The 27,201-nt window shown below is 42.3% G+C and overlaps 1 protein-coding gene across 1 annotated transcript in view; it reads left to right on the top strand.

Annotated features, from left to right (window-relative positions):
- LOC143320699 (E3 ISG15--protein ligase Herc6-like) overlaps positions 1-27,201 on the top strand; it is a 215,201-nt gene that overhangs the window by 26,240 nt on the left and 161,760 nt on the right. Inside the window, exons 2-3 of the mRNA XM_076730556.1 lie at positions 8,891-9,015; positions 10,146-10,289. Coding sequence (XP_076586671.1) covers positions 8,891-9,015; positions 10,146-10,289 — 269 coding nt within the window. The remainder of the gene's footprint in view (positions 1-8,890; positions 9,016-10,145; positions 10,290-27,201) is intronic.

The following is a 27,201-nucleotide window of genomic DNA, read 5'->3' as shown; positions in this document are numbered from 1 at the left end:
CTGCATGTCAGTATTTGCATTTATTCATAATTGAAACAAGGAATATTTGAAAATGAAAGAAAACAAAACTATTTTCAGTATAGGTGTTTCTAAATCAAATTAATTAATTATGTTTATTATTATATGAATATGTAGATTTTGTAGATACTGTAGAGAGTGGAGCTGCTGTGAATGTATTAGACTCTAACATTTTACATTTGGGCAATAATTCATCAACTAACTTTTATTGGTTTAATTTATGGGAAAGCAATTTTCACTACCAGCACTGCGGTAAACATCGTTAATCAAAATACATTATTATAATGAAGCTGTTTTAAAATGTTTATTAAAGGAAATAAAAAAGGGGTTACCCTTGCTTTGTGCATCTTTCCATTGTCGTGATAATTAATAGTTAAACTGAACGTTTTCTTTGCCAATGCAGATGAGGAGGGAGTGCCAGAGGAAGAAAAATAGCTGGACTATAAATTCAACAATAGGTAGGCTTAACCTTAAGTGATGAACAGTATGTAATATTACAGGAGTAGTCCCATGCAAATGCTCCCCACTGCCTTCCACGCCGCTGGAGTCGACAGCCAATTAAATCCATCGATATAAATGCCAAACTAGTTGGCTGATGCTCATTGGACGGTGGGTGGCCTCTGGATTTTTACATTTAGTGTGTGGTAGTGTTGTAAAGAAGGCATTGTGTGTGTGCGAGTGTGACTGCGTTGCTCCAGGTTGAAATTATGATTCTGTACAGTTTTGGTGAACAGAGATGAGTCATCTTTGTATCCTGAGCGTCCTGGGTGGCAGCAACACTGTTTACACGTTGTATTTAGATCGTGCAAACACAGTTATTTGAATGTCAGGATGTTCGGTGGCACAGATGGATGTTTTGGTGAAGCTTTGCTTTGTTACTGCTGCTTACAGTATCTGTCCCGTATATACTGACCTCATGAAGCACTCTGTGACTTTGTGCTAAGACTTACGTCACAGAGTGAAGCGTTAACCCCCACCCAGTTCAATCTGTGTCATTTGGTGACAGCCTCTCTCTCTTCCCCTCTCTCTCTCTCTCTCTGGGATGAGGAATCACCCACCACCCCCACCACCCCCTTGAGTGCCATTTGTTAATGAAGGCCAAAGTGTTAGATGATAAATATGGTTGAAGAGAAATGGCACATGTAAGTGATCTCATTTAGGAGCATTACATTTGAATTTATTGGGGTACTTAGAGGGGACAGAGGGGCCGTGACTCTGAGGGAGAGGGGAGAGGGGTGCAGATGACTGACTTATAATAGACAGTGGGGTAGGGCAACTTAGCGCCCAAAGATATACAGTGTGCTGCAACCAGAGCAGGATGCAAGTTGTGTGTGTTTACATACAGATGAATGTATGCACAGTATGTGTGTGTGCATATATTTAGGCTTTTGAAGGGTGTGCTGGAAGTTGAGGAGGTAAGCGGTCTGCATTAACACTGTTATGGTACCTCTTTTTATCCTCACCTTTTGACTTCATACGACAATCCTGCAACTGTGTTTGAATACTCTTTAATTACATTTTTGCAGATCGACTAAGATATCAAGAACAAGGCGTTAGAATATAATACTACCTTAATTTTTATTCTAAGCATTATTCTGATACACCATGCCTGTCTAGTTTTCAAAGTTCTTTCCCTATTGAATTTGTTGAAAACATTTCAATAATCATTACCATCATAAAACAGTGTTTGCGTGTAAAACCAGTAAAACATGAGACTTACAAATAGAAGTAACAAAACCATGTTTATTAAACAGGCACTGATTCGTGTAGGGACATGTTTGGGGAAGAGTTTTCACTTGGTTCAGGACTCTTTTTGTGTGTGTGTATAATCCTCACATCAGAGAAAAACAGCTTTGCGGGAGTGAGTTGCCTGCTTGCATGGTTCACGGTTAATTTATGTTTGGTTTTGTTACAGTAACTACACCCATATTGTGCAGTCAACTATTCAGAAGAGTCCTACAGTATCTATAAACATTGGCAGAGTGAGACACGCAGAATAAAAGACCTGCAATACCTCCAGCTGGTTGACACAGTTTGGATTGCAGAAGACGAACAATATATTCAATCCATTTCTTGGCCCCGATGCATTTAGTAAATACAGTGCCTGGTTGGTAAGAGGGATGTTGACAGAAAATCAAAAGCAATGTAGCAGCAGCGTCCTATAATGGAGACTTAGCTCTACTTTACACTCCTCTTACAAAGATCTACGATTTGAAAACAATCAATCCCTTCATGAGAGCTTGTTATTTTCTCCTATAATAAAAGTAACGGCTTTTCATCATTCTTTCACAGCACTGATTGTGTTTACACTGGAAATGTAAGCGTCCATGGCATGAGTATGAATAGAAAAAGAGAATATAGAAAGGTTTTTTTTATTTGTGAGAATCCCACTCTTTCTCTTTTCCTTCCCTCTCTTCTCTGTTAATTTTGTTTTGCTGTCGTCAGATGTTATTGAGGATTGAAAACATCCACACGGCGTATTGACGGCTCGCCATGAAGGTGGCACCGCATGGCACAGAGCGGCTGGGTGCCGTATTTCTCCTCCCCGTCTTTAATTTGTGGAAAAGAGTTTGAGATTTACCAGAGCTTTTCTTTACAGAGACACATGTGGGCAGTTTGACAGAATATCCAGTACTTTCCTGCTTTTGTTCCATCATTCCTGTTTGTGTTCACTTTTGCCTCCATTTATTCCTCAAAGTTCCTATTACCTCTTCTCCCTTCCTGTGACATTTTGCTCATTTTAAGCCAAATATTTCGCTGAGATTCTGTACTTGTTACCCGACATTACACAGAAACATCTGGAGTCTCCGTTGAACCAGGTGTTGATATTGCAAATAAGCTTCCTTTGTAAATGGTTAATGTTTTGACTCAGTGGAGTGGAGGAAATGTTTCTTGTTGAGGACCAATAACACACTTAAGAAGACCTTGTTTGTCTCTTTCTGCAAGACCCTGCCTATGGCACAGCTTCTATTAGGCCCTGTTACGTTTCTTCTCACAAATGACCGTTTAACAGTCTTTTCCGCACCCTGACGCCTCGCCTGTTATTACCGCCATTGTCTCTCTTTCTGCTGTATACATGTGTGAGGCTGGGCACTTTAATATGCGAAGAGCTTTTCCTAGGCTTTCCTACGGGCACACTGGTCTGTGTTTACTCCTCAGTCAGAATGCCTCCTTTCCACAAGTTTGACATGCCTTTTTGTTGCCATGGTAAGCCCTCCCTTAAAATATATATTTCTGCTTTTGGCCTGGATGGTTTTTTATCTCAGTGGTTTAGAGCCTGTTGCCCCCAGGGCCAGATTTAAATGTGTGTGGGTCTTCAAGGATTTCTCTGCAGAAAAGCCGTTTGGATTGCAGCCTCAACGCCATACAAGTGCGACCGAATTGTGTCATTTCAGGTTTTTGAGCCATCGTTGGAACCAAAGGAAAGTCCAAAAGAGAAGCAAAAAACACAAGACAAAAGCTGATGAAAATGGACCAGATTGGATTATGTCAGACTTGGCATGTGCCTCGTTATGAGGGAAGTCTTCGTTCTGTCTTATCACACTCTGCCTTACAGCTAAATGAATTTAAAAAAAAAAAAAAGGCAAAGCACAGCTCTGCTCCTTGGAAAACAACAGCCAGATCGTAACTGTAAATACTGGCTTAAAGTGGTGTGGGCTCTGCACGATTTTCAGTCACAAAACAGGAAGTGAGAGGAGGAAAAAACATACACAGCGCGAATGCAGTAACTTCAGGGATATGGACCACATTTTAAGCAGTTATAGATGGGGCAATCTTCACAGCACTTCAGATGAAATTTGCCCTGAAAACAGGTTTCGTTGTTGGCAGATGTCGTCACATGTTTGGATTGCTACCTGAGCATCTAGACCAATGTCTAGAGAGCCACTACAGTACGTTCAGGTGGGTTCAACCCTGCAGGGTGTATGTATGAAAATCAATGAAATGGGTGTTTATGAGGGTTTGAATCTCAAAGACAGAAACAGAACGAATGCTTCCCATGGCTTGTCATGATGAATAATCTTAAAATCCACAGCATTAGAAAGAAATAGATCACAGGGTGGGTCTGTTTGGGTATGAGAACAGACTTTTTTTTCACGTCTCTTATTTAGCTTCTTTCTCATTTCCTCATCACTTCTAATTAGTGCAGCTCAACCTTCATGTCTCCAAGAGCAAGGAGGCTGCCTATTTTCAACGTTCAACAGGTAATCAGACTGATTAAGCACTGCACATAGCCTAATTGCATTAGATCTCAGAAGCACACTATAACCAGTGCAACTGCAAACACACGGTCTCTCAGAAAAAAAAAAAAAAAAAGGTGGATGAGGTGTAAATCTCAGAAGAGGAAGTATTTACTACTTCAGTAGAAAGAGAGACACTTGCATTACATTTGAAATACAAAACTCAAACATAGTGCTATAAAGTAAAGGGCATAGGTGTTTCTATCTTTGTATATGATTGATGGACCATATAATTATTTGTTTACAATTTCAGTACTCTATTTGAAGAGAAGCGAATGCCGTGTGTTGCAGAACGAACATGCTCTGTTCACTCCTCCTGTATCACAGTGAAGCCCTTTAAGTGTGCTGTGACATGTCCTGAAGTCCTTGTTTAGCACCTCTCTCTGTGTGTTCGGGGTGTGAACTGATACCTAGTGTCAGCTAGCGTCAGGGACAGAATGGCGAGAGAGAGATAGCTGGGGTCTACATAAACCAAGAGGCTGCGAGGATTAGCCCTGCGAACGCGGGCGGCACACTGGGGAGAAAGAAATGGAAATGGGAAGATATGGAGAAAGAGAGTAGAGAGAGAGATGTAATGGGGTTGAGGGGAGGGGGGGTCAATTCTCTCCAATTTAACTCAGGAGGAAGCTGTTTTCTTGGAATTAGATGGTCGATCAGTGCAGCTTTCCAGCTATTTATTAGCGCATGGTGACATCAACTGTTGCTGCGTTCATCACCAGGCAGAAAAAACAAAACTGTCTTTTCACAGGGTTCAACCCTATCACCACTTTTCGGTTAATTATTCATTTAAAGTCGGGGGCGGGGGGTAAAAGTTCAGCAGTGAAACACTTTGATTGAGCCCTTTGAACTCTACCAGGAAAGAAATCAGTTCTCTTAATCCTGGCTCCTATGTGATCATCGTAGCCGGAGGATACAGACCTCTGTGTCCATCATCTCACGGCCGGCCAACTGCAACACCATTACTAATGCAATCACTCCTGTGATCTGAACTTCAGAACCTTGAACCAAAATAAATAGATAAACACGTCAAAGATATGGTGCAGAAGAAAAAGAAAAAGGTGTGAATGAGTCATCTGCGATGGGCTGATCCAGCGTGGACCTACAGAACTCTTCCAGCTGGTCTTGATAGCCTAAGGTGGTATGAGCTGTGTGATACATGATCGTTTTGATCATGCAACAAGTAATGCTCCTCTCATTAGCACAGGTCAAGCCCTTGGCTTCAAGTAGTTCACACTTTTCATCATCTTACCCAAAGAGACTAGCATGGAAAGATCGAGCTGAAAAGCAAAATGCCATGTGCGTACTCACACTGTTGCAGAGTATTTAGTGGAAGCATATTTAAAGGGATGTGGGTGTATGGTGTGTACGTTAAGGGTTTAAAGGCATCCTCTGCCGAGTACATCCAAGTCAACATCTGGAACATAGCAGGATGTGCAGAGATCCTTTCCAGTATTCCCCAAACTCATAAACAGTCCAGATCAAGGGCCAAACGCACCTTTGTATCTATCTTCAAGAAATCTATTGCCACAATTTATCAACTTTGATTGGCCAACACTTGGACTCTCAAAATGGAGCCCTTCATAATTTAGAAGCTGCTCTAAATGCAGCTGGCAGGGCTACATCTAAATGTTTAAAAGTCAAGTGAAGGAAGGAGTCGGTTAGACATGAAGTTATGTCCTCCAAGGGAACTTTACAAAGATCCTCTCACAGATTTATAGCCACTTACCTAGGAGCCTGAGTCGATATTCATAAACGGGGCTTCAAACAAAGCCCCCCATCCACTATCCCTGCTTGTAAATAAATACAGATATGCCTCTTTTACAGACAGCAGCAATCTAAAATATTACCACCAGCATAATTTTACCACACACATTAATATTTTACGGCACATTGTATTTTACCGCATTGAATCTTAAACTTTTCATGGCCGGCTCCAAGGATTTTATTCCTTAGGAGTCTGTGTCATTATTAGCCAAGATGTATAGCATGTACAGCAGGCGATTGGCTTGCTTTTGTGCTCCTCACCGTTTCATAGATAATATTTTCACAAAATCAATAGAGTCAACAGAGCTGTTTTGTTTGCTCAGGTTATATCTTCTAAAATTGAATGACTTTGTAATTAACTTATGTATCAGTTTTCATACTGAGACCTTAATGATGCTGAAAACATATGTAACCGTGCGTCTTTAACTAGTCCTGTATTTGTTTTTGTGCGAGTTATCAGTTCATTAAATTTACCATCCGCAGACAGATTTCTAAATTACTCATGTAATGGTAAGACCCTATTAAATCTTGTTTGAAGTGTTTAGTTTTTTATCTAAACAAGTAAAACCCAACCTGTACAGTATCTGCCTCATTATGACGGGAATAAACTCTCAACATCTGCACGTGTGTATTTGCATCTGTGCTTGTGTATGTGCCTGTGTAGTGATTTACAGTAAGTGGTTTTAGTGTCAAAACAAGTCTAATGGGCTGGCACAATAATTATCAGCCATTTTACTCTCACTTTAGCTAATTGAGGCTTTATATTAGAGTTAATACCAGTGCCTATGTACACTGTTTTACAGTTATCAAAATGTTTGGCCAGAAATAATGCTGCCAATAATTTAGATTTTTAATTTGTGCATGTCAGTGTTTTAATATCTCCCTATTAAGCATACTTATGAGCTTTGACAGTCCTCCACAGATGGGGTCACTGATCACCTCCTGTTTTGTCTATTTTTTACTAATGCCAACAACTACTGTATACAATAGTATCAAAGTCAAACAGGACAAGCCGTCGTCTAGTCGGATTTGCTTTACTAATGCACATCATTTTTTTCTTCATAGCAGAAATAGTGATTTATTTTTTAACCTCATGGAATAAATGAGTCTAATGGTATTTACTGTATGCTATACAGAGGCTAATCACACGCCATGGAAGTCGTATTAAAGAGGTCTTCTCCTTTGAGATTCTCTCTGCACCTCTATCCAAGTTGTCTATCATGTGTCTTCCCCTCGTCCTCCTTTCTCACTTTGCTCCATGTATTTGAAGCGCTTTGTGAAATTCCTGCCTTATCCAGGTGAGTATGAGCTGATCCCCAGGCCCTTTGCTCTTGTCAGGAATCTCCCAGGCTATCGGGCTCTCCTGGGGCCCTGTTTCACACACCAAATTGATGTCTCCGACTGGAAATGACACTTTCAGCAGGATTTGCCATTCTAAACCACCTCAAACCCATGTGATCTCACCCATTCACTCTCAGAGGGATTGCCTTGAAATGCACCATAGCTTCAAAAGCCAATGAGCATAGCATGCTTGAATGAAAAGCTGATGCATATCCTATCAGGGAAAAAAAGAAAAGATATTCTAAAATGCTGGCAATGTAAAACAGTATTTTTTTGCTCTGAACAAAGACCAACAGTCCCATGAATGTGAAGGTATTGCCTGGGGGAATGCAACGGAGGGTAAAAGGGAGTGAAACTAAAAGAAATCAATAACCACATGAATTTTCATGTAAAGGTACTTGTCCACCATTTGCTTTATCTTAATGTCTGCCTCAGTCTGTACATCCACGAACACAGACACAGATGGTATGATAATGCACACCATTCAGATCTCGTCATCTTTTTCTAACACTTCATTTAAAGGAAGACCACAGTGACCATGTTGCTTGAGGACTAGTTATGATATAATTTGATGCTGGAGTAGAAGGAAAAGGGAAAAGGTGTGACCAAGAATCCCTCCCTTGACTTATTTTCATCCCCAAGTCTTTTTGGGGCTGCACGTTTCTCCTAGGGGGCTCTACAGACTGGCATAATGGATAAGGGCAAGGGTGTGAAAGGAGCACCTTAAGGCTCCTCATTCAACTCTCCCAATCTCTCCTGCACACACTCTTGAGCTGTGAAGGCCTTCTTTCTTTGCCCTGCTAGCATGGGAGCCCTGTAATAGGCTCTAATTGATAGGGAGGTGTTGGGGTCTTTCTGTATGGGCTGAAGGGATGAGAGAAAGAGGGAGAGCGAGAGGATTACATGCGGGCATGTGGGGTGGAGCGGGGGAGGAGGAGAGGCTGTGGAGTGGTCTAGGCCCCGTCCGTAATGAGTCATTAATTTCCTAGCGGTTTTGTGGCGGTTGGCTCATTACTGGTCTGCAGAGGAGCAGGAACAAAGCTCTGGGTAGGTAGGAGGTGAGCTTAAATAGTTGGGGCTCAACACTTCCCAACAAAAGGAGGAAGAGAACATTGAATGGCACTTGGAACAGATGCAGCAAAAAGTGGCAGATGCAAATTGCGGGAGAGCAAGTCTTCCTTCAAGCACTTTTCTCTTTTTATTTTGTCAGACTGCAGCCTGAGAGTCTAATTAGTTAGTGAGGTGTTTCACTTCTGATAGGGCTGTGTCTCGTTATTGTCACAAAGAGGATTCGTAGAAATGGGAGGAAACGCATATGTTCCACGGTCCCCAGTGGAAGCTGCTCACTAGAATAGTTTAGCTGATTTGATTATTTATTTTACCCTATAGAAATGGAAAGATGTGCACTATTTTCATGCTATGAAACTGGTGTTGTATGTAGTTTAAAAGGTGATAAAACACTATGAAGATGATGCCTGCAGGTAATTAATTATGTTTTTAATTATGTGTTTATACTCTTCTCCCTACAGGCAGAATGATTATGGACAAGTTGGCACTGGTTCTAATGAAAATGCGGTCGTTCCTCACTTTGTGGAATGTGTGGACCATGTATCAAAGGTCACCTGTGGGGCAAACCATAATCTTGCACTGACAGGTAGAGTAATGCGCCGTGCAGGCCTGCTATTATACACAGTCAACATGTTTAACATGAAATAGATGATTGAAATATTTGCCTTTGTCAAAATGGAGCCATTTGTAGTTGTCCCAATGTTACAGTGCACCCAATGTCCTCTCCTTCTTTAATACAGGATGCTCTAACATATAAGAAGTAGATCCTGTCATTAACCCTTCACCTATTATGCTAGATTTTCTATTTCATAAAACGCACCAGCATCAGCTGGACAATATCTTTAAGACATGGAACTGACGTCACTAGTCATGAGCTGTCACTGTGTGCCTCAAAAATCACCTATTTTACTCAATTTTATGCGAATATCAGAGCCCTCAAGCCCTCGATCGGCACATCACCTGAGAGAGAGAGACAAGGAGGGAGAGAGAGAGGGAGAGTTAGCGCGAATATGGCCCTGGCTCCTGATCCATAACAGTCATTGCCTGTTACATACATTTCAGAATTCATTCAGGCTATGAAGATAATCGAGGTAGTCGACAGTTTCCCCTGCAGCCCAATGGATTTATGATAGCACTGTCAAGAAAATGAGGCGAAATGACACAGTAGCTGACTTTAGCTGCAAATAATGTGATAGGCCGTACAGTGGTGCAGCAGCAGCTGCTGTCATTGCAGGTAATAGGCTATAAAGAAGCCTGATAGCAATACCTGTCATTTCTTAATGGCTGACTTCACTGAAGAGCTTTTGTGGCCTTTAACATGAAGATAATGGAAGATACAACAAATTTTACAGCTTTTGCGTTGCATCCATAATTTATCACCAGAGGCCCCATGCAGCCGCAGCACAACAAGGACAACATGCTCCTAGGGGCGTGCTGGAGAGAGATGCAAGATGAGCTGCAGGGGGTTAGAGGTCTGTGTCATACTTAGCAATTAATGGAGGAAGTGTGCAGGGTCCAAAACATCCTCTTACACTTTAGATTGTTTTATACCATATAAAATAATGTTGTATTACCTGATGATGTCTTTGCGTACACTGTTTGTCTTGGAAATGACGTTTTGGAAATGGCATTGAAACAACAGTGTGTTAATTTGTTCATCACATGGTCACTTTTTTTTGCTGATATTGGAAACTCTTACTCATTGACGACATACAGGTGACGGCAGGTTGTTTCAGTGGGGCTGTGGACGAGCATGTGGGAACCTGAAGGGGAACATCCTGCTCCCTGAGGAAGTGACGCGACCGAGCTCACCAGTGAGGGACATTGCCGGAGGATGCTGGCATAGCCTGCTTCTAACAGGTCAGTCGCTGCTTATGTTTAAAATCTGTTAGTGTAACACAGTATAACACAGCCATTTTCTAAATCCAGCAGTAACTTTTGCCTGCTGGTACATGCGTTGTTCAGTTCACCGTACATGCAGATGTAGCGTACACGCCGACATGTCCACGACCTCAACATAAAGTATGTGTAAATCCTTGGTGTGTGTCTTGGCCCTCACACAGACGTGTGAGTGTGTGCTTTTAGCTGTGCTGTCCATCTATCCACATCATTCATTAAGAGCTCTCCCAGGGCTAGTACGGCTACATAAACACAGAGGTTGAGGCCATGGCGGCTATTTCACCCCACTGCAGAGAACTTCAAAGTCACTTCTTCTCACAGAGCAGATGAATGCTCCCCGTCTGCCCGGCTGATATATTGGCCCCAGTTGCTGTCTTCTTACTGTACTATGGTTTCAACTGAGGCCCCATCATGGAGCCAGAGCTGGGCCATTTGTTAGTGTTAGCTGTATCTCCAAGACCTGGCTTTAATTCTGAAGGGAGGACATTAATCCTTTTAATACAACACTTTGTAGAGTCGTTTTCCTGTGTTGCTAATGCTGTCTATTATTAACCCCATTAAAAGTGTAATACAATTTAAGTAGAGTGCTAAAAGTGGATCATTTGTTGCTCCGTTCTGTTTGAATTAATTCTCAATTTATGATCTAAATGATTAAACTATAGGAGTCAAAGCACTAAATGAGATTCTTAAACAGCCAGGCATACATTTACACATATTAATACAAACATTTACGAGCATGCATTCACACAGACATGTCCAAGCGTACACACACACACACACGCACAAGCTGCTGTGTGTTACATTTGCTCCTCTGAATCCTGTAATGTCCCCGGCTTGATCCCTAGCTCCATTCTGTCATGAGGGAACAGAAATATCCATCTTCAATCAGGCCTTAATGAATAGCCTGATGAGTGTCGGGCAGAACTGAATTACCAGATAGATTTGAAGAGCGTGAGAGTGTGTGTGCACTGTATGTGTGTGTGTGTGCGTGTGTGCGCGTGTGTGTGTATGTGTGTGGGGTAGTTAGAGGGTCAGTAGAACAGGACACATGTAGAAATTAATTCTCTCCAAGTTCAAAAAAGAAATTGGCTAATTCTGTCATGTGAGCCTCATGGAATCGCCTTATCTATTGGTATGAGTCTTCATTTATTAGGGTCAAACTGCGGAGGGATGCACAGGGGATAGAAAAGAGAGGTTAGGGAGAGCAAGTCACAGTGATGGAGGGTGAGATTTGAAAATTGGAAAGAAAAGGAGAGAGAAATGGAAAAGAGCAGAAAAATGATAGAGAGATTGGAAAGATGGAGCTAAAAGAGAGCAAGAGAGTCAGTGGTATGAGAGACAGCTTGCCTGGGCCGGAGCATATTGAGGGCAGCAGGTGGAAGAGTGGCACAGTTAATTAAAACGCCTGTCTTAATGTCTCAGCCCGTCACTCCAGGGAGGGAGAGAGAGAGAGAAAGAGAGAGAGTTGCCAGGCTTGAGCTGGGCTGTACCCAACCAGCCATCTAGACCGCAAACCAACCATCCAGCCAACCCACCAGGCCACATGTCAGACAAGCCCTGACACTATGCCCTTCACCCCCATCATCCTTTGCAACACACACTCACGTCCAAACCCCACCCGCTGTTTCCTTTTTCTCATCCACGTACCCACACACCTATCCAACCGGCCACCCCGTCTAATCTGTTGCAGATCTCTTAAAAAAAAAGCCCCTTCCCCCCCAACAAAAAAGAACAAAAACACACTTCTGATGTTACCGTTTTGCTCAGCAGCATCTGTAGCATGCCTCCAGACTTCCAGCCTTGCAGCGTAATCTGTCTGCTTTTAATAATTCATAGAAAGCACAGGCTGTGCACTATGTGCTGAATGCTGAGGGTAATGGAGATGTTGTGATATTTCTATCATGGCCTGTCTGGAGCAGCAAGCGAATCAAACCATTAAAGATCTGATAAGCAGTCTGTTCAGTGTCACAACAGCATTGGCTGTCATCGCTGCCTTAGGTGGACCTTAACAAATCTATTCTGCTCTGTATGCTACACTCTAGCAAGTGGTGATACATGGCAGAGATCAAAAAGTTTTTGACACACCTGAGCCCAGTGTCATGTTCAACGATCCTGAGCTGCACCGCGCTAAAACTATACTCAATAAACTGTGTTCGGTGTATTTTGTTGGACATGAATAAAAATGTATTTAGATAGAAAAAAAGGCAAACAAAGAGTGTGAGCATCCAAGCGTGTGTGAGGTGGGTCTCGAGTTGCACGCCGTGTTGTTTGACTAATGTTTTATCAGGCTTTGCTGTATCACGGCGGATTGCTTTGTCAATAACCAGCCTGGTGCCTCAGTGAGCATGAATCTGAGATTGTCAGGCTGAGTGACAGGCTGGAGATGGCAGATAATTCAAAGAAATTGGAAGTGTGAAATCTTTAAGGGCCACTTCTTAACACAGCAAATGCCAGGGTATCTTTCCATCAGCTGCTGCTCTCACAAGCCACCGCATTGTTAATGGTGGCCTGTCTGTCCATCAAGACCGCTTCAGGAGGGATTTAGACCTGTTTGGCGCCTTATCTCTGCGACTGCCTCACACTAACCTGACCACCGCACAGGCCTGGAGTGCCGCGTGTGTTCCAAGTGGTCAGTGGTGGTCATAAATCTACCTCCAGAGCAATATATATTTTTCCTTTTCACTCGCTTATTTATAGATATTGATTTATTTGATTATCTGTCTGACAGCATATTGGTATATCTATCCATTGTTACACAGTCAGGAGCCAAAGGTAATGGTGCTTGTAGCACTTGTTAATTTAGCTGTCAGCACTACTGATTGACCTTAAATTGCAGTGGTAAGAGCTCTTTGTCCTGGTAAGTGTGTTTCTGTGCCTGCTGCTGTTTCTCTGGGTGTGTTCAAAGGGCCAGCGTCTGCTTTCAGGTCTGTGTAAAAACATTGTTCTTAGCCAGAAACTCAAAATGTCTGTCACTGATCGGAGATAACCGTTTCCATATGAGTCACATCTTCACATGGGGAAAAATATTTTGTAATCGCAAGCCTCATTAGATGTAGAAGAAATCAAATATAAGTATTTTTAGGTGGTCTGGTCAGAGCTTTTAAACGTGGACAATAAATTTTCTAAATGTGTCCAGCACATAATGGGCTGGTGACCACTGAAGTCCACTCAAACATGCAAAGTGTGAAGAGGAGGCAATGGAATCAATGTCCTCTATGAATATACATTTCATTAATAAGTTGAGATCTGGGCCATTTGAACACCCAAAATTAACCTAAAAGTAATTTGAAATATAAGTTAATTATTAGTTTCATAATGAGGTTTATGATTAAGAAGTTAATAAAAGAAACAAAAAGTCCACTTTTGTGCTAGAAAATAAAACCGAGAATTCACACAGGAGTAAAAAAAAAAAAAAAAACCTTGTGTGTGTGGTTGTGTATGTATGTGTGTGTGTGCACGCGCACACGCTCATGTTCATTTGTCTCACCAGAGCTGCCACAGCTCCAATGAAAGTCAAGTATTACAGTTTTGAATAGTGATGTCCTGACCCAGCTCGCTCTCTCCTTTTCCTTTACTCACTAACTTCTTACATTCGCACAGTTTCTCGCTGAAATCAGTGAAGGGTAAGAAGTGTAGGTGAAAGGCAGAAGAGGACAGAGAGAAAAAAGAAGAAGAGGAAGGACAACAGGGCAAAAAAAGGGATTCTCCACATCTGCTAATCCAAAAAAAGCTTCGACTCTGTCCTCTGTTTGTATGTACAGAGAAATAATGAGAGAAAATAGACAGAGGAGGGAGGGGGGACTGGAGAGAAGGACCCAGAGAGAGGAAAAGAAATAAACAAAGAGGAAAAGAAAGAAATATGTCCCCTATTTTCCCCTTGTAGTGGTCTCAATTCCCTGCCAGAGCTCCCTGTCACAGGGAGGTAGTTCCCAGGCCGACACATCTCAAGCTGTTCAAACATCCATTAGGATGTTTTGTTTCATACACTCTACAAATACAGCAAGGCGAGAGTGAAACGGGCAGATGAGAGGGAAATTGAGGAAGAAAGAAAAGACAAGAGAGGATGAAGAGGATAGTGAGTTGATGGGAACAGCAGAGAGACGAGAAGAGGAAATTTATCAAGAAACTCGTGTGATATTTAATGATCCTTGTATGTGGAGAGGGAAGACCACACCAGCTCGTTCTCCTCCGCCAAATACCGATCCCCTAACTTAATTTCCTGCTCAATTGCTGTTCTATAGTGCATAGTACAGTGATACAGGCTGGCAATATAGAAAACAGATTGCCTGTGCGGCGGAGTGGATAAGGCTGAGGCTTGTGCTGCTGGAGACCTGCAGTCTCCAGGGGGGTCTTGTCGGTGGGCTTCACAAAACCAACAAAGCCCATCTTTCCCTGCGACTGGCAGCAGCTGGCAGGTAGATCTTCAAGCGCTGGAGGTGGGGAAGTGGATCTGTGGGTGTGGTGTGTGTGTGTGAGTGTGTGTTTCCCTGCAGTGTGTGTGTATGCGGCGCAGAGAGTCTTGCTATTCTTTGTAGTGGAGAGTTCCACAGTCTTCCATCTTGTGTTTGCTTATGTGCTATGATGCCAATCCACTCAAAAATGTAGGCCTGCATGGACAGCAACCATCAATCAGTGCACAGAACAGTGTGCAACTACTGCTACAGTGTTTTCCCAGAGACACACACCCACAGACACACAGCGCACACACTCACACACCTTCTATCAGTAGCACATACATACAGTACACATGCCTGTTACTGTGTGAGATGCTTCGACAAGCCTTATTAGAATTTTTTGCTCATTTCTTCCTTCCATACGCTGACTGTTTTTGACATCCATTGCATTCTCCATGAAATCCAGAAACACGCACAAACACAGATTTGGCGTACGTGCACATAAACGAATACAGATCACAACCCCCTGAAATATATGACATTAATTACACTGTTAATCCCCAGAATGACTTAAAATGCAGATTGAATGCTCTGTAAAGTAACTATCTTCAACGTGTTCGTATAGTAAAACGTGTTTTTCACGGCACCAGTAAGAAGCACTAATTGATATCACAGAGTAGCGATTTAACTAAAACCAGTTCACGAAACCTCACGCTTGAGCTGATCCCTCAGAAACACTGTTTAATTGCTTCTTCTACAGTGCAGGAAGTGATGTAATTTGTTGCATCAGCACATTGTTGAGGACCAATGGAAGAAAAACTGTGAATACAAAGACAGAAACAGCCAATTTCAACTTTTTGTCATCATAAAACATTACAGCAACTACTGCTAAACCTCTGATTGTTTGGATCACCACTTAAGGATAAAATACTCTTTGTGTATTGAACCAAACAGTAGGACATAATCAGTCATTGATTTGAGTGATTGACATGCTCAGATACAGTATTTACTGCACCTTTTCTGCTCGAACCTGCAGAAACTCTTCATGTGTTTTCATGATGCTTTGTTGCTGCCTGATTAAAGTAGGCCAGTGTAGTGAAGTCTTATGATGTCTACCTGGAGAACTGATGTTACTTGTATCCCAGTTCTTTTAGAGTTGTTAATTCATGCAGGAAGTGTCACTAACCTAGTTGCCACTGGGTTTTGCGCTAATGTTAGCAGTGTGAACCTCCCCTGACCTCTCAAAGTGACAGGGTTTTGTTGCGTAACAACCTTGTGTAATGAACTTCCTCCCAGGAGATGTCATTAAGGACGGGAATGTTTGTCTTCCGCTTGCACCAAAATGAATATTCAGCTATTATCGCTGCATAGAATTCAGATCTGATATGAGTATTGGGTTTCAGCTTGTACAGAAGAGAGAGAGACAGAAACCCACTACAGATGGGTTCTATTTACTGTCTCTGTGTCTGTCTGATCAGCCACTGGTTTTCTTTAATGTATCACATCAAGCTGGGTTTTGCAACGTGAAGACAGTTAAGGTCATTTCTCTGTCTTCCTAGACGTACTTTTATGTGGCATATATCATTCAGACTCTCCACATAGTCTCTCTTACCCAGATTTACATATTTGTTTTAACTAATGTCCTGTTGTAGGCCACTAAAGATCTGTAATAACACTGCTAGGGTTTCTGCAAGGCGACCACGCCAAGAACCACAGAGACGTGGATGGGATGGAGTTGTCAGAAGGCTTTCCATCACACACAGGGATCACATTTGAGCAAAGGTTTTCCTTGATAAATGAACCCAATTGGTTAGCTTATCGGCTGGATCAACACCGTATGCCTTTCATGGCTCGTCTACGTTTCCCGTGCAGGAGGCCCCGTCGAGGGGGAATGCACTGCGTATGTGTGAGCGAGAAAGCGACAAAGAAATGGAGGGAGAGAGCGAAATATGTCACAATGATTATTTGAATTCCCTTGTTTATTGAAAATGACCGAATCCAAGGTTGATCCTTCACCTTCCAAAAATATTCACAAGAACGGGGAGGAAGGGGGAGGAGCTGTCCACGCTTGTGGGGCGACACCGTACACCATCTGATGCCTTGATTAGCAATTCCCTTCTGAGTATCATCATCCTAATAGTAAATATAACCACAGGAAGTAATGATTTCTGCTCCAAATTATGTGGATGTTTACACTGCTCGTCGACTCAGCAATATATTTCTGATCAAAGATAAACTCGATGAAAGAAAAATAGAAGTTGCATTAGTGCAACAGTGGGAAAGAGGAAATGGTGGGTCCCAGCAGACTGATGTACCTTGTAAAGCATCCCCCTCACCCCCACCACCCCTCCCTGCACCGAAGGAGTGACTGCCAAAGATGGCTGCTTGTGCTCCGGGCCTGCAGGGCTTGACCCTGCTCATGCTGCCAGACACCATTTCTCTAAATCCAACCTCAAAATGAATCTTCAGACCCTGGCATAATTCCTCATCCTCTCTTCCTGTCCTCCTCACAACATCTCTCTCTGTCTCCATGTTTCTCTTCTGTTTTCCCAATGTGGGCCATGGGGAGGATGGTGTGTGGTGCCTCATCTTTCAAATTCCTTTGAGTTTAAGATGGTAAGACTTGTTTTCTAGGATGAGTATTTCATGGAGCAGGGTGTCTGGGGCTCCTCCCCACGGGTTTATCATGTTGGCAACCGTGGATGGCTCCTTTTTTAGGGTTGTCGTGAGTTGTCCTCCCCTGAGTCTGGACCTCTCAAACATAGTGGCATGAATCGCTGGCAGACGCTGCGCAAATGGAGCCATTAACATAGAATGTCAAGTTTAATTGAGCGGCTTATAGTGAGTGTTTTTATGTACTTCTGACCTCATACTGAACTATGCTGCAAATGAAACAACACATGATCACATCATCTTTTATTTCATGGAAAGCTACGATGAAATTTGGGCTAACGGAGAACACAAAGAATTTTGTAAGCTGCACTGTACAAAATGGAAAGTAATATATTATGTTTTCACTGGGATTGGCACGTATCTCAGAAATGTAAAGCCATGTTTTATTTAGCTGAAGCAGTTTATTGTTTGCGTGTCTTAAAGCCAAACGTGGGATCAGCTGTATCCAACTTTAATTGCTTGTGTTGAATATATAGCTTATGAGTTTAGAAAGTAATTTCAGTTGACAAGTTCCCATAATAACCACTGATTTATTGTTTTAGAAAAGTGAAATAATAGGTTTTCTGTCTTAGGCCAATCACTGAGAGGTTTTATTGGATTTTTCCACTTCTCTAATAACTTTGCATTATTTTGGTTTCGCATAGCCGTATATACTACCAAGTTATTCTCGTGGTCTTTATTTCCATCGTTCACAAGGCAAACAAAAAATATTTTCCATTCCTGCTGGTCGCATTATACCAACAGATCCCAGGGCCAGGCTAGTGTTAACTACTGTAAGCTTGGACTTTTGAGTGTTAGACGCTGTCTCTCCTCTCTACTCCATGTTAGGAATTATCTCTTCTTCTTTCTCTTTTTTTCCTTGAAACATTTTCTTTCCTCTTCTCTTTTTCCTCCTTGGTAAGGGCTCACGAGGAGAGTTTTAAAATTAAAAGCTGGACTTCAACCACTAGAGGTTATGCTTATTCTTTATTTGTTCCCTTCTCCAAGCTCCCCCCCTTCTTTCTTCACCACTGAGTCAAACCACCCACTAAGTCTAAGGTCACCAGCTAGCCAAGGCGAAGGCTGTTCAGCAGGGCTGCAGCAAACTTGGCAAAGTCCTGGTAAGACTCCCTGCTGCTCCATGGGACATACCAGCTCCTTTGCCAAGTCAAATAACACATTTAGTGAATTGAAAGTAAGATTTAAGTGGGGCAGTACAATGCGGCCAACCCTCTCATCTCTGAGCCGGTCCTTCTCTTTGTGTGCTAGAGTGTGAAAACTGCTCTTGTTCTCAGGGACTTAATCTTTTTTTTTTCTTGCTGATTATTTGGAAACAGGTCACTTGGGTGTGGAGGCTGTAACTCCACCCAGCAGTTTTTTCTCATAACTTCACATTCATTGCTTCATCAATTTTATTTCTCTTCACCTCAGAGTCTGTTTCTTTACATGCCCTCCTCCTCCCTTTTTTTTTTTTTTAAACCAGCGCTGCTTTTTCCTCCATGTGTGTATAATAACATTTTTCAGAGAAATCAGTGGCCAAGTTCAGGCCCTTGAAGTGATTGGCTTTGATTCAAGACCCTGTTTTCTTCTTTCTTTCTCGTTTTTTCTTCTCTCCTGCACAGTATTATGCTCCTTATTTCGCTGAGCGTGACATGTTTCACCTCTGTTTTTTACTTTAACATACAAACATGTGAGCTTATTTTATGTTGTGCTGTTTTCCTGTTATTCATGAACTGCTGTGTGGGACTGACGCATCCATCCTAAAATTACATAATTGAAATATAGAACTCCATGAATTTCACACTTCTTTTGAAAAGACAATGCTGTAAATCTGCACAACAGGGTTCTATTGAATTCAAACATTTGGCAACAAGTTGAATAATGTCTTCACCCCAGATACTCTCCTTCTGAGGGCTTTTAGCATTCATTTTATTCATAGATTTGTGGGGTTTGGATTTTGAGGATACAGAATTTCAAATCGACTCATTGAGGAGTTTACCTCTGCCTCACTGTCTCTTCCTCTGCACTCTCCCTGACATGTCTGATACTTAAGAAACAAAGACTGGTTGACTCACTTGTTGTCTTCAGGCAGGATTATATTAACATTTTATAAAGACCACGATGAGCTAAACGTTGATCCATGTTTGACACAAACATGATAGTCATGGGTATTTGAAGCTACTGCAGTCAGTTTCATCAGTATTAATCTTGACCAACTCTGCAAAAAGCACAAATAGACTGTAAAAATGGATGGGACATGAAGCCATATATATATTATCATAGACATTTAGATTCTGAAATTCACATCTTTGAAGAATATGAATCATTTTCCCAATAAAGTGCAAGTAAAGAACAGGATTGAATTCTGCCACATATTCTTTTTCTATGTAGGTGTCCAATATGATTTACTGAGTTCATTTAGAAACAATGGGAGCTTTACATGGCTTAGTATGTAACAGTTGTGTGGTTAGTGTAAGGCTGGGTTGATGAGCAGAAACCGCTGCACAGAAATTGTTCTGTACGTTTCATGTGAGACAAACTTCTGAAAAAATCTTAACGTTTGATTACACCCTGCTCGCTGTGGGTGGACATGACTAGTTTGTAAACACGGCATTTATCTGTCATCAGTCATTATGCAATTTCATTAATCACATCTGTTGTATATATCAGAATGACTCGGCTGTAGAAGATTCCTGTGTTTGTGACTGAGTCCTTTCAAGCTCACAGGCGAGCAACATGCTGTGCATCACTTTCGTGGTGATCATTTCTTTGCTGTTGTGTAGTATTGTATGAACAATGTCGCTGTATGCCAACAGTACAGTAGCTACTGGTCAGTGTGTTCAGGCATAGCAAATTGGTGCCATAGGCCAGAGGACTGTTGTAGCGCATTAGCTGCTGCCACAAAGAGGTCAAACTCAGATGTGTTAGCTGGATGTGTTTGCAGGGTTAGATGCTGTGTGTGTTTGTGTGTGTGTGTGTGTGTGTGTGTGTGTATTTGTTTTGGCAGGGGGGTTTGCACCTTGCTGCATGAGTCTGTGCAAGCTAAACAATGGGACAGAGACCAGTGACAGTTCTTGACCTCCCCAGGGTGTACAGCCATGGTTCAGAGTTCACCTGCTAATCTGTTCTACACCCGGAGGAGGAACCAGCTGTAGGCATGTACTTCTGTAGAGTAAACAGAGGGGAGGGCTAAGAGATGGAGTGTGGATGAAAAAGGCACCAGAAAAGGGTCAAAATGGTTCAAAATAGGAAAAATTATTTGTTTCATATGCCTTTTTTTTTTTTTTTTTGCATGTTTGCTCTTTGGTATTGCTTAGTGTACCCCCAGAGGGTGGGATGAGCACAGCCAAATACAAATGCAAACATCATGGGTTTTCTTGGCTGAAATGGAATTAAAGGAAAATCCTCCCTCAGAAGACCTCTCATGATAACTCCCATGATGCTCAGTGTGGAGTTTTCTTATGTTTTGTTAAATGTTGTGGTGTATCCGCCTTTCCTACACCTGCTACGTCTGCTTTAGTCAGCCATTTCTTACATTTGTTTCTTACGGCAGCTCAGTATTCAGGTAGCTACTGAACAACTGGGGATGTCAATGATATTGATTGGACCCTTTAAATTGACAAAATGTACTCTTTAACCAACATCATTTAATGATGATGATTCAAGGGCTGAGCCTTTGCTCTTCCAGTTTGAGACATTGGCTGTTGAGATTTTAGACAGATGTTTTCCTCAAACTTCACTGTAGCTGCAATGGAAACATCTTGGCATCATGTCATCTGCGTGAGGTGATGGATCCAGAAGTTTAAGGCATTTTCTTCCAGTAGTTTTATTAAATTGGTTTCAGGTCGGTAATTTCAAGCAATCCACAAAGAGGCAGGAGAGTCGTACACTTGAGGGTGCAGTGAAAGTTGAAATGTAAGGATAGAAGGAGAGGAACGGAAAGAGCAAGGACAGAGGGAAAGAGGAAAGGAGAGTGTCAGGATGAGGAGGAAAGGAAAGGTTCTGTGGAAAGGAGGTAAGGGATTGAGGGATCGGGAGGGCAGGCAGAATCAGCAGGCAGTACTCAAAGTCCAGCTGGTCCTCGGCTCCCAGGGTCTACTTCAAGGACCTCTCTCTCTGTTTCTCGCTCTTTCATACGCACACATACACACACCTACTACACCCACCCACCCACCCACCCACACCCACCCACACACACACACACACACACACACACACACACACACACACACACACACAAGATAACGCTCCACCATTGCTCATTGTCTGGCTCCAGTCTCTCTGTATCCACACTCCCCACATCATCTCCACCCACCTTCCCCTTCTTTACTTTTGCTGTATCTGTCATTTTCACCCCCTCTCCATTTTTGATCCACTGGCTGACAATGATGAATTTCCCTCAGCTGTACAGGAGTTGGCAGAAAAAGTTTGCTCAGCAGAGTTTTTAAAGTAAAGCGAAGAGAATGCGGCTTATGATATTAGTGCAAGTTCAACATGATGCTCTGTAAGACAAAGCCATTTTTCCTCATTTAACATCTCCTATGTCTTTTGCAAAATAAGCTTTTTAAACCCGATCACTGTTCTCACGTTTTTGATCGTTTTTTTCACCACTCTGCTATTTCAGTTAATCTATAGGCAATTTTACATCGCCTGGCTTTGCGGTCACGATTTTAGCCGAGGTTGTTTTAATTGAAAGGTCACCTGCTGCTGTCCCGAAGTCAGCAGAAACTAAAGAGAAGCATGAAGTTCACTGCTTAAAGTGATATAAAATATACATAAATCACAGATTCTTGATACCTTGATTTAGTTGCTTCTGATTCGCTGTCATTAAAAACATCTGAAAATAATAATTTATGCACTTACACATGTTGGTTGTGTGTAGATTGTGTATCATCACCGTATAAGCACAACCTGGTTTGCTAACTGTTTTTATAATGTGATTACAGAGTGTGCAGTTAATACGTAGCATTTATGCTTTAACCTTGTCACTCCCAGTGGAGATAATAATATGAGAATAAACTTTCCACCCTCAGCCTCATTAGATACAGGGCGCAGTGTTACTATGTGGATCCACTGTTGTGTGTGAACCAGGGACGCTCTGCAAAAAAGCCTCAGACTATACGGAGAATATAGTGTCTACTCGTGCTTCTGTATAAATAGGCCTTACACCAACTGAACTGAACCAGCTTTGCACCTCTGATCACTTACGGGATGTACAGTTTTGTGCAGTTATCGCCCGCTGGCGGCCACATCCGACCCGCCAAAGCTTCCCATCCAGCCTGTAGAATATTGGTAAATTCCGAAAATGTGCATCATCAATTATTCGCCAGCTTCATCCTCTCTCCTCCATGGACCCACCATCAAACTGCTCAGCTCCCAGACTGGCTTGTCTATTAGATGCAAGAGTCTATTGTCTATTAGATGCAAGGCTTCAGTTCACAGTTCACCTCAGTTTGTTTTCATTCGCCAACTGTTGTATAGAGTTTCAAACTGAATATTTTTGTTTGCTTCCTGGGACCCTGAAGAAGGACTCGTTCATTGGTAGTCTCTCTGAATGCTTTATATTGACCACTGACTGCCTTCTTGGCGGAGGTCTGACAGCATTTTCAGGAGCCTGTTCACTCTGATATCGGCTCATAAAAACATACATTTTCTAAGAAAGTGGTTCCAAGACAACTACAGCAAAGTTGTTGTAATCACAGGTTTGCTGACGAAGGTCTGTTGTAACCGTCTAGTAATCATTCGTTTGTCATTACCCACATTCACCCTCGGATACAAAAACTCAGCAGTTTCATGCTACTTTAATGGGTCAGATGACAAATTTTTTGTTTTGTTGTTTCAGGGCATAAAAAAGTAGATTTCCAGCATTTATTGTTTCATGCCATCAAAAGTTTATGGTATAATGATACACATTTGGGTGTTTTCAGTATGTTGTGTGTGTGTGTGAGCATCATTAAGGTGTTTTCTCACTCACATGTCATATGCTTCTCTGCCTCATTAAACTGCCTACATCATTGAGCTCCATACTGGAGGTGCAAAACACCGTCGCCCTATCATATGAATGCAAGCTACAACAGGGTAGAGATTTGAAACACCTGGTTAATTGGCCTAAATCTTGTACATACAGTAATTCGATTCCAAAGCCTCCATTGGTCCTCCTCTCCCCTTTTCTGCTCTCTCTTCCTCTCAATCTCGCTCCTTCTCTCTAGGATTATGTGCAGGTTATAGAGCTAGCACTGTGGATTAGCAGGGTCGCTCCTCCATGCTTGGTGCCTCTCTTAATGTGATTATGCATCATCAGGCTTGTTTACTGTTGGCTTGTTCATTGTTGAAACCTGACAAAAGTTCAGCCCCCTTCAACCCACTTACTGGTGCCCACGCCCACACACTCATACAGTGCTTAAGCTGTCAACCCCCCTGCTCATACACACACGCACAAACAAACAAGCTACGCATGATATTCACACCTGCTAAGTATTGCACTGGCCCAAAATTTTCAGCGCTGTTTTCACTTGAAAGGCAATGCAATTTTTCTATCTTTATGAATGACATGTACTCATAGTTGGATGAACTACATTATGATCAGAACTGTTACTGTTCTGTTAGACACTAGCGATCAGGTGGGTGTGTGTCTTCCCTTTAGCGAGAGCCCACTATAACCATCTTTAAACGTCAAGCACCGCCTTTCATTAGCCTAATGAAGCCATCAAGACGGCGTGTTTGTACAGAGCATGGTCGAGCTCTGTCAGACATCCCAGCTATGCACTCCATCAGTGGTGAATGAGCCTCTGTGTGGCCTGAGGGGGGTGTGACTTAGACTCGGTGTGTCATTAGCCATTGATGTTATTGGCTCATTATCTCCCAATTAGGCTGCTATCAGAGCTAGCTGGCGTTTTCATTACAACGTAGACCTCCATGATCTAACAAAGACCAATGCCGCTGATTAAAGATGGTTTCAGCAATAACATGTAGTGTGAGGTCTTTGAACTCTCTGTGATATAGTTAGAGCCGAGGTGATATAACACAATGAAGCTGATTAGAGAGGGCATGTCTCTTATTGTGCCACTTACTGAGGTTAAGGCAGAGTAATACTGATTAATGCGTTCCTGGTAGCTCGTTTTGTTAATAATGTACAGTCAATTATGAAACAGAATAATTGAGGATGGTAACAGTTAAGCTTTGAAAAATACAAAGGACAACAATTTAGATTTTATTTCAAGATTCTCCATCTATAAGCGTAATCACCCACTGGCCCCTCATTCACATCATTATATGCACATGCACTGTATGTGTGCGCACACTGTACCCATACAGTGTATGACCGCTGAAGGACAAGTGGAAGTGTGTGTGTTGAAGGATTAATCAGCTCTGTTAATCACCCAGGGTGGGTCAGCCTGTAAGGCAGGGACAAAAATCGCCTCTCCTCAGGTAAATCAGAACAAGGAAATAAAGTCCTGAAAATTAGAGGCCTAGAAAAAGATTATAGTCACCCCGTTCGTCCTTCACTTTGACCATGGAATCAGTGCCAGCTGGGCAATACGTCTCCCTCATGTTGTATTACTTTTTTAATTAATCTACCACAGACTCCTTAGAGTGATGAGATACATTAGAGTTGTCTGTTAAATGCAATCAATTATCTAGCTTTGTTGCTTTAGAATATGGGAGATAATTGACATGTCTTTCTCATGTTTTGACTGCACACAAGTGCATTTTGTTTTAGAATATTTAAGTTTGTGCCTTAGTGATCATACAAAACGTCTTGACTGTAAGCTTGTACTTTTAAGATCAAAAGAGTATTTCTTTTTAGGTTATTTCTGCCAATAGTTTTAAGAAAGAAACAATATACAGTAACCAGTTGCATGAATCTTGGTGTGTGTGTGTGTGTGTGCATGTTCCTGGTGGCCTTGCCAGAGCGCTGAGCTTTCTGCCTGTTTACCCGTTAGAGGGGTTAGTTCCCTGATCCGTGAGAACTCTAAGTGTCTGCCTGGTGATTAACTCCACATCGCAGCACAACGTCTTCCCCCTCACTTCATAAATGGGCTTTAATTGAGGGAGCTGGCTCCTTAGCAGGGAACCTCTTTCACTCTGTGTCGATTAAAACGTCATTTTACAGCCAAAAAAGAAACACGTTCCCAATCACTGCCCTTGAATTATTGTTCTGTAGCTCGAGGCTTGTATTTTAAAGTCACTGAATAATTGCAATCAGATTATTCTAATCAAGTGCTGGAACAGTAATTACAGGTTGCAGTCATTTAAGCTGCCCTGGAAGTCCCATACACACTGCTGGTGTGCATATTAAAAGTTTATGTCGCAAGAGATAAATTTAATGAAGAGGATTGTAATCTTTCAGCTACTTTTAGATAGGTTTCACACATGTACGAGGGAAGCACAAGCTCAATCTCAGCCATCGGAGTAGATATGCCAAAGGCAGTTATGGTGGATATTTTTCGTACCCCGCGCCATTGTCCTCCTGCCCCCTCAGTCCCCTCAGTCAACCCAGCCCCGGCATTAGAACCAAACAGCTCTCCCAATAGGACTAGACGCGTTTCCTCCCACTCATCCACCCCCCCACCCCACCGATAACCTCATCTGTGCCCAGGTCTGGATTTCATGTCAAGGCAAACGTTAGGTGACTTAGTGCTGTGCCAAGCTGTCAGAGAGGCATGAGAATTACAATCTGGAGGTCTGTGTGACAGTGGAACCGTCTCTCCTAATCCTGTTTACGCACATCCGCATCACCCTGTTCCAAAACAGAAACCTAAGTGTGTGTTTTTTGTCTGTGCGTGCGCTCGTGCGCGTCTGAGTATGTGCTTGCGTGTGCATTCGTATGTGTGTGTTTGTTTTCATCGCTCGGTGAGTTTGTGTATGTGTTTCTGACTACAGTAGGGCTGTGTGTGTGCGTGTATGTGTGAGTCTCTCTATGTATTGTGTTGATGTGGAAGGTGTCGTACATGCTCTGAATGTATAATTCAATATGACTAATCATGGTGGTGGCTGCCAACCCAGCAGCACTGGCTGACAGACTGGGCCCAAAGCTAATTTGATAAGGTTACAATGCTCTTGAGCTGAGATTCAGATTCAGCAGCAGTAGCAGCACAGCAGCAGTAGTACAGAATCTTGCGCAGCTACCTGAGATACAGTCCCAATTGACTACTTTGGGCTTCCGTCCACGCCAAGATACTCCACACCTAATCCCTATTCAGTTAGCTTGGCTGCATAGGAACCATCTCCCTCTGTCTCAGACGCTAATCGCTAAAAGCGTAAAAAAAGGGGCGCTCAAAAGAGGAATGGAATTTAACATGATAATAATAATCATCCACAAAATGCAGTACCTGTGCCTTATGAAACGCACAGGGGCTTATGGAAATCGATCACAATGGCATTGATCGCCATAACACAGAGCTTGGTGGCACATTGCTTCCCTGTATTGTGGTAAAACAGGTCACATTTTAATCTCTTTACTTCTCAGATTTCAGTGCAATTCTTGAGCACGTCAGTAAATGTCGTATCTGTTCAATTACACTACAGTAGACAAAGTGGTTAAATCACATTGCACGTATGTTGTGAAGGTACTTCAACATGTGAGATAACAAACCCAGTTTTAGCCTTGCCTGGCGGTGCAATATGTTAAAGTTTATGTATTTTGTGTTAAATTGAGCCGTCGATGCTGGTGGCTAAATCTGGAACTTTTCTTCGAGCTTCCTTAATTCAGTTGCCTTATGTGTAGACGTGCATCATCAATAGCGTGCAGGTTTTTTTACACCATACTGTAATGGTGTGTGACAGTTTTGTCTGAGAGATTGGAGCCCCACTAGGGAGAGGCTACA

This window comes from Chaetodon auriga, chromosome 5, assembly GCF_051107435.1.
Source record: "Chaetodon auriga isolate fChaAug3 chromosome 5, fChaAug3.hap1, whole genome shotgun sequence".
Lineage (NCBI taxonomy): Eukaryota > Metazoa > Chordata > Actinopteri > Chaetodontiformes > Chaetodontidae > Chaetodon > Chaetodon auriga.
This window is presented reverse-complemented; position numbering and strand designations above follow the sequence as displayed.